The sequence below is a fragment of the Cheilinus undulatus genome, linkage group 8 (genome assembly GCF_018320785.1).
Source record: "Cheilinus undulatus linkage group 8, ASM1832078v1, whole genome shotgun sequence".
Lineage (NCBI taxonomy): Eukaryota > Metazoa > Chordata > Actinopteri > Labriformes > Labridae > Cheilinus > Cheilinus undulatus.
This window is the reverse complement of record NC_054872.1, coordinates 32,939,957-32,948,124: the sequence shown is the minus strand read 5'-3', so window position 1 is coordinate 32,948,124 and position 8,168 is coordinate 32,939,957. Positions and strand designations below refer to the sequence as shown.

General features: G+C 39.6%; 1 protein-coding gene across 2 annotated transcripts; it reads right to left on the bottom strand.

Annotated features, from left to right (window-relative positions):
* Nucleotides 1-2,805: 2,805 nt before the first annotated feature.
* On the bottom strand, nucleotides 2,806-8,153 carry cdca3 (cell division cycle associated 3). 2 transcript variants are annotated; one of them, XM_041793840.1, is made up of 6 exons: nucleotides 8,044-8,153; nucleotides 7,210-7,354; nucleotides 6,938-7,058; nucleotides 3,369-4,271; nucleotides 3,222-3,289; nucleotides 2,806-3,062 (listed from the first exon to the last, which is right to left on the bottom strand). In XM_041793840.1, the coding sequence occupies exons 2-6, from the start codon at nucleotides 7,333-7,335 to the stop codon at nucleotides 2,970-2,972; spliced, it is 1,311 nt and encodes a 436-aa protein (XP_041649774.1). In that variant the 5' UTR covers nucleotides 7,336-7,354; nucleotides 8,044-8,153; the 3' UTR covers nucleotides 2,806-2,969. The 2 variants fall into 2 exon arrangements, with proteins under 2 accessions (XP_041649774.1, XP_041649771.1); XM_041793837.1 differs by having other exon boundaries at nucleotides 8,049-8,099.
* Nucleotides 8,154-8,168: the final 15 nt, after the last annotated feature.

Here is an 8,168-nt window from a genome sequence, read left to right as displayed (position 1 = left end):
GATGTCTACATTAGTGTTTGAGTTGTTTTGTATGTGATTGATGGACGATGTTTAACAGGATTTGGGGGTCTTATTGTTTTGCCCCCATCAGCCGGTGGCCAGACCTGAAACGCGCTTTGGTTAAACTGTTGAACAGACAGATGGGATGATAAGATGGTTTTAATGGTTCACTGAGCACTTACAAAAAAATGATGACCCATTTGTCTCAGGACAGGAGGAGCTTTGGTATGAGTGTTATACGGATGATAATGTCTTTTGTGTGCATATGAGCAATACATTTTAAACTGCTTAACTTTTCCTCTGCGTGGTACAAGAAACACTTGAAGGACTGTTAATGTACATACAAAAACATTTCTAATTCTGACTAGAATTTGGACTGCCTCTTTTCCGTCACTGGACACACACTGTGCGTAGTATAACAATACTACTTTTCTTAAAGACTGTCTAATAAACATGGGATTCTGCATAACAAGCCTCAAGTGTTCATTTCTGGCAGTCTGACCTCAGCTATAATTTTGTTTATAACATATCAGGATTTCATCAAAAAATAAGCTAAAGATGCAGTGTGTAGTATTTAACCTTTATCATTTAGCAAAGCAAACTTGGCAAAAATTGAACACATTTATAAGAGGCCTATCTAAATATATGTTAAATCAACAGAATATTTAAATTATTTTGTTTTTGATAACTTAGAATAAGCCTAACCTTCAAACATGGGGAGAGTCGCCTCTACAGGCTTCACCATCTTGGATTTTTACATCTACATCAAAGTGTGCAAAATATTAAAAAATTAATATATATAGGTGTTTAAACACTATTTAAAATGGCCCTACTTATAAATATTATGTTTCATTTTTGCCAAGTTTGTTCCACTTAATGCTACAAGGTGAAATACTACACGCTGTACCTTTAAGCAATATTGCCTTAGAGGAAATTATGTTGTAGTGACTGCCAGCTTTGCTGTGATTCTGGCATAGGCATAAGGCCAGAGCAGTGATGACATTCACTACGACATCACAAACCCAAGTGTGATATTGCTTTTATTCAAGCTATACAAAAAGCCAATAAACTTAGCACAAAAGTAAGGAAATTTGTTTGTTGGATTATTCTTTTGTTGTAACAATGCTTCTTGGCAATAAATCATCTACTGTTGGAAAGCCTGTTTATATTCTATTTGTAAGGAACATGCATTTATGAGATGAGCAGCAGAGGTGAGTATGTGGGTTGCACCCATGAAAAATGTGTCAGATGTTTTCTGCCAGTGTCAAACAGCTTATTGTGACATTTTCTCTTGTTTGGTGGCTTGGATGACTGAAGTCTGAAGAAAGAACATATACTGGTTGTGACCAGACTGGTGTCCAGCATGAGGAGGCGGTGCCAGGCTGTGTATGGTTCTTTCACACGCAACTGAGGCTCCTGCTTGTTAAATTAATGAATCTTAATTGTGAGCCCTGAAAGGTGGAGATCGATGGCACTTGACAGGAGCGTGATTTTTTCCCCATTTAAATCAAGTTTCAGGTTATAAAAATTTGTTGGACAGTATTAAAAGCAGGTTGTAACTGTGAGGGAGCTTGGTCCAGGCTGGGGGGTTGAGCAGAATATTAGTGTTGCCAGTATAAATGTGAAAATTAGCATGAGACACATTTTGATTGATTTAATTTCTACAAAGAATGAACAGGATTGGTCCCAGGATTGACTCCAGATGCACACCTTTGGTTACAGTGAGAGAGCTTAAAGTGCAGCCTAATGCCTGCACACACTGAGTTCTGTCAGTGAAGTAGTTCTTAAACTAACTGTTTGCTCAGATAGAGCAAACTGCTTGCATTGAACAGTCTGTTTCCGACGAGCACTGCATGTGTCAACTGTTTTAGAGGTTGATAAAGAGCTGAACAATAAATCTTGAAAAAAAAAAAAACAACAGAAACAGTGCACGCCCATTGAAAGCAACCAATTTACCTAGTCACAAATGTTCACTTGACTTGTCTTTAAACAACCACTCCACAGGGTTTACTAATCAGAATACCAGATTTCTTTGGATGAACATTGCACAGGAAAAGTTGTTATAAGGGTTGCCACCACTTCTGTTTGCATTGTCCCAGCATGCTATGAGCAGCAAATGTTGCCATATACAATGAAATGAAGCCAACACCAGACCCCATCTGATTCATGTCATGTCAATTAAGTGGACTCAGAACATCTAGTTGAGATGGAGGAGTGGTAGAAATGTGAAACATCCCAGGTTCTCACCATCAGCACTAATGGATGGCCTTTTGACCAACATAAATCTATCTGTCAGCACTGTTCTCTAATGAGGTGTAACTTAAGAAAGCATGTTGAGTTTTTCAGAGGTGGTGGCTTACTATCCCAGAATAACAGGGCAGAAATTTGTTTCCATAGATGAATTGCATAATTCCATGATAATGACACCACTAACTAAAAAGAAAACTCTCATGTGCATGCATTATGCTTCTGTATCAACAAATTATTTTGTTTGGCTCAAAGCTTCCAAATGCGGGCCATCTTTTAATGGATTAACATTGATAGTCACATGGTTTATTCACAGGCTCCCTCTAGTGTTCATTACTGAAGCTCACAAAACAGTTGGATGAGAGGGTATTTCAAAAACATTAGCAAATGTTAAGTGCTATGCTTTTTGTTTGTGCAGAAATAAAATCGAGCATTTACAAATTGTTGAAGAAATTTCAGTCATAGAAGGGAGACCTCTGAAGAAAAACTAAGAGGTTAGGAGAAACAACAGTACACTGGTTACAACCAATAGAAGACAATTTAAACTGGAGATTGATGGAAATAATTTTATTTTTATTTACAAGAGACAAACAGGATAGACAACTGTCCAAAGTGGAAGTTAAAGTAATATATACAGAGCACACCGTTTCAGATGCTGTACACATAAAAGCCTGTGTAATTAAAAGATAAAAAACAAAAGTGGCAGAATGCTGAACAGTGAATCATCGGTTCTCCTTATCCAAACACACCGCCAGCACTCTGTGGTCCACCTGTCCGAGCCTCTGCTTATCTGGGGTGGACACCTTCAGCTTCATCTAGAAAAAGGAGAACAAATTACCTCATCAGTTCATTAATATTCACCTTTTGGACAACCACATTAATCAGCACTGTGTACTAAAGAAGATCTGTACAGGTTCAAATGAGTAATTGAAGCTATGTATCACTGGCAGGGTATGAAAGGTTATCTGCATTACCTGTGGATGTTGATCCCTGGGTGAGTTGGTCTTTTTAAGGGTCTGAAGTGGGGAACGGCCTTCGATACCTTCAAAAATAAAAAAAGAAAAGGAATGTCAAACAACGACGTCTTACAGGTTATCAGGAGCAACAAATTTTCTACACACCGTTCTGCTTCAGTTTTCCAGACTGCCTCTTGTTTTCATTGGTTGCATTTTTCATGGCAACACGGACAGCAAGAGGTGAAGAGACACTTTTTCCACCCTGTGCTCCTCTAGATCTCAGCCCAGGGGCTCCGAAACCTTTTCCCAACCACTGCGGCTTGAACACAGCCTGACTTGGGCTCTTTGAGTCAAAGGTGGGGCAGCGGATGCCGGTACAGAGCTGTGGCTGTTCTGGGTTGGTAACAGTTGGTGGTTCTGACGAAGTTGATTCTTTAAGAATTTCTTTTGTCTCCACTGAAGATGGTGGTTGCTCTGCTTGTTGCTCTGACAGTACAGGGGCTGGGGAATCTTGTGCACCAGTGGGAAGGGAAGGCTCAACAGGAGAATCAACAGCAATAGTAGGGAGAGCATATGAATGATCCACGCCATCCCTGAATGGCTCAACTTCCTCACTTTGCACCGGAGGTGAGGCCCCATCGCGGTGCACCTCAGCAAAGATCTGGGATGAGGTTGCTCCCTCATGGCATGTTATCAGGCTCATGCTCAATCTCTTGTTAAGAGGAGACTCTCTTGCTTCTTCAGCCTCCTCCAGGCTAAAGTCTGCCTCAGTTTCAACCTCTACCTCCACCTGTGGATCATCAAGATGCACAAAGGGGCTGGACACATCAGTACTTTGGAGAGTGGGCCTTTCAGGGGTGGCGAGAAGATTAGCATGTTCAGCCAGGGAGCTGAAGATGAAAGAGGGCTTTAGGGTCAAGAGAGGCTCAGTGGAAGCAAGCTCTTCACTCTCAACCTCCTCCTCCTCCACAGAGTCACTGAAGCATTTCTGAGGGGCCTCAGGAGCTATACCTTCAGTCTCATTATGGAAAAGCATGCCCAGACGGCGAGCAAAGGATCCAACTGTCACTGTAGGGACACAAGAAACAATGTCATGTCACCAGTAGGTTCGAAAGGTGAGAAACGCAAAGCTGGAAATGGTTCTTTATCAGTAAGCGAGTAAAATGTGTTTCTATAGCACTTTTCACAGATAGCAGTCACAAAGTGCTTTGCACAGACATGAAACAATAAAGAAATCACCACTTGACCACAATAGTAATATCAACAATGGAACAGCAACATATTAAAGCATACATAATAAAAATTACATTTCACACAGCTTAAACGGTTTATTGTTCATGAAGAGAATGATGATTAACCCAAAGCAGGTGAGCCTTTGACTGACCTTTTAAGTCACTCACAGATTTTTGCAGAGTGCAAAGACAGAGGCAGCTCATTCCAGAGTTTCTGGGCTATGGGGAGATACTATAGTACAGGGGTTTTCAAAGTGTGGGCGAGTGAGCCTCCCCTAGGCGAAGATCATTTATTCCGCGGACCCCAACCCCGTAAAAAATAGGATTTAAAAATTTAAAACTATACTTTCAAACATTTGTCTCATCAGTTAACATTTTTATTTTTAACATTTTAATATTGTTGATACTTTGGTTTGCATATTTCTTTAAACGTCCATCTTATCCTGACAATCAGTTATTTGGTTTCAGTAATTAATTATTGCCAATTCCACCTGATTTGTATGCTCTGCACTCTAATTTAGTAGGAACCATGAGTTTACATAAGAGCAGATCATCACCTTCAGCCCTGCAGAGGCTGTTTTAGTGTTTAAGGTGCTAAATGTCTCACTTACCTTCAGTGACCAAAATTCCTTTTATTTCCTATCAAAAAATTCCCCTGACTTAGTGCTTTGACTCAGTATGACCCCAGGGTCTACACAGCCTTATGCTGTCTTTAGCACACACATCTTTGCAAGTTAAACAGCATCAATGTTGAGCATCATCAGGACCACTTCAAGAAATCCTAACTTTAATAGTTGACTCTAGTGTAGTCTCTGTAACTTTCAATTCGTCCATTCTGCCCCCCACACAACAAAGTTAGCAAAGCAATTACTTTTTGTTATGGTGTATGGGTTCGTGCCTCCCCTGAAGTCCTGTGGCGCCCCCCAAGGGAGGCCCACCTCACAGTTTAAAAACCACTGCTCTAGTGTGTTTCATTTAAAGGGGAGCGATGTCCACTAAATAAGTAAGTAAACTGTATTTATAGAGAATGTTAAAACAGCTTTCAGCTTACCAAAGTGCCTCCCACTTAAAGCATGATAAGAAACAAGCAAACATTACAGAATTCACAGAGAGGAAGACGTAGCTCAGAATGGAGAAGTTTTTAAGCAGTATCAAAAGCCAAAGAAAACAGGTGGATTTTGAGCTGGGTCTTGAATGAATGTAGAGTGTTTGCACCTCTAACTTGAGGAGGCAGATTGTTCCACAGACAAGGGGTGGTAGGGGTGACTGATTTTTGACAAGCAATCTGGAGCTTGACCATACAGAGATCTGTAAGGGACTGTGAGGATTTAAGTCTTGATTCTGAATGTACTGGGGAGCCAGTGAAGGGAAGTAAAGGGGTGAAGTGAGAAAATTAGTTTGACCTGTTTGACATGTTGAGGGAGGTGAAGAGTGAATAATTGATATGTGATGTTATGAAAGCATGCCAGAGCATTTCAAGTTCAACTGGGAAATGAAAGATCTAAGTTTATTAATATTTCCAAGCCACAAAAAACAAATGATTTTGTTAGCCATTTGATATGGTTGTCAAATGTAAAAGATTGATCAAAAATAACACCTAGGCTATGAAGACCTGGGCGAACAGTATTAAAGAGGCATCCCAAGTTCTGCCGGATTATGGGAACACACTTCCAACTAACTAAACTAAACTCCAACAAATAAAACTTCAGTTTTGTCAGCATTGAGTTGTAAATAGTTGTCAGCTATCCAGAGATTTATAACATTTACACACTAAAAGAGGATGGACAGCTTATAGGCTTCACTAGGCTTGAATGAGAATAGGAGCTGTATATCATCTGCATAAAGATATGTTTTAGCTCTGTATAGTTTTTCCAAGGGGCAGCAAACAAAGGTAGAAGCAAGGTACCCAGGACAGAGCTCTTTGGTACCCCATATGACAGTGGAGAGGGCTCAGAGACACAGTCACATGGAGTTACTGTAAATGTTCTGTCAGCCAGATAGGAAAAGAGCCGCTCTGATGCTTAGCCTGAAATGCCAAGCCAATCATAAGCCTTTTTAATGTTATACAATGATCAACAGTAGCAAAGGCGGGGCTAATGTCAAGGAGAACTAGCATTGATCAATCCCCTGCCTAGCAGTACTGCCCCTCATCACTGATTGGTCCTGTCACTTTCTAACCGGGCCCAAATGGTTCAGACAGGAGCTTTGCGAGATGGATTCACCAGTGAGAAACAAGGAAAAGGGCATATCCATCTGCTTTGCAAGGTTAGTTGTCCCCAGGACTTAAGATAAAAAAGGAAGTTTGGATATTGGCCAATAATTCATGGGTAGAGATGGCTCTAAACTGGGTTTCTTTAAAATGGATTAGATTGTGGCATTTTTGAAGTATGATGGGACAAGTCCTGTGAATAGTTAGGCATTTACAATGGCTATCACAGCAGGAGTGTTAACATGCAATACTTTTTAAAAACAGATAAGCTGGTATGAAATCTAAATAGTTACCTCTCATGACATCTCTCACAGGGGTCCGCGAAATGCCAACAGAAGGTGAACGGGGATCCGTGAATGAAAGCGGACATTCATTTTTAACTTCAGCAACAGCTTTAGGCACAGGGCCAAAAACCTGAGAAAGATACAAGGCATGGTTAGAATATATTTGCTGTTGGGGTTTGGCTTTTTAGTTTCAGTTTTCTTTTAATGTTACAAAAAAAATTATTATTTTAAGGTTTTCCTTTCACCCCACCATGTGTAGCTTTTTAAGGGAAGTGACCAACCTGAATGGGTGTACGATCAATTCCTGTTGAAGGGGAGCGTGGGTCCAGATGTAAAATCTTGTTTTTGAGGGGTGGTTCTGGTTTCACTGATGCAGATGCAGCAATCTTGCTCTCGCTGGATCCCATGATGCTTACTAAAGGTTAACTGCATCAAAGGAACAGAATAACACAATTAACTACGTTTTCAAACTAAAAACCTAATAATTAAAGCAGCAATATAAACAAACAGTATCTAAGTTTATAATCACAAAATTTGGGTTACAAGTATTTTTTCTTTTCTTTAAACATTACACAGCTAATAACTCATTTCACTGCAATAAAGTTGTTTCCACATGTCACCACTGAGCAATGTACAATTACATAGCTTTATAAAGCTGCAATAACCATTGCCTACCACTTTGGATTAAAATGTAAAGCATTGTAACACTTTAAAACAACTAAAGTAGCTCATATTTGCATGCCTTACTTTTACTTCTTGTACTTTAATTCTATTCTCTTTCAGTTTCGTAAAATATTCCTACATAAAATGACTTCAAACTTCTTTTTCGGTTTTATGTTTTCATTTAAATGTTTTAATTATTTGTTAACGTGCGTTTAAACTCCTTCAATCGTTTATGAGACTGCTAAAAAAAAAAAAAGTAGTACGTGGTTAGCAAGTTAACAACAGGCTAGCTCAACTAATGTCAGTTAGCATCTTTCATCTCTTCATTCATAAATAAAATCACATTTTACAGTTGTGATTCTAACCGTTGACCGTAAAGCGTATAAATGAGCGCAGACTACTTAAACTAACAACGACTATTCTGTCATTTATGAATATAGTCACTAGCTTACCTTACAAAAGACGAAGACACACGAACAGGCGTGCTGCTACTTCTCTTTTCACTTATTCCACAGTTGTGATAAACACGGGAAACACACGACTTTTAAAACATTTAAATGGCGCCGTCGCGTACGTG

Excerpts from the sequence above, each read along its gene's own strand:
- cdca3 (XM_041793840.1), bottom strand. The coding sequence starts at position 7,335 with ATGGGATCCAGCGAGAGCAAGATTGCTGCATCTGCATCAGTGAAACCA. Across the intron at positions 3,290-3,368 it reads TGGAAAACTGAAGCAGAACG|GTATCGAAGGCCGTTCCCCA; the intron begins GTGTGTAGAAAA and ends TTATTTTTGAAG. Across the intron at positions 3,063-3,221 it reads CCAGGGATCAACATCCACAG|ATGAAGCTGAAGGTGTCCAC; the intron begins GTAATGCAGATA and ends TCCTTTTTCTAG.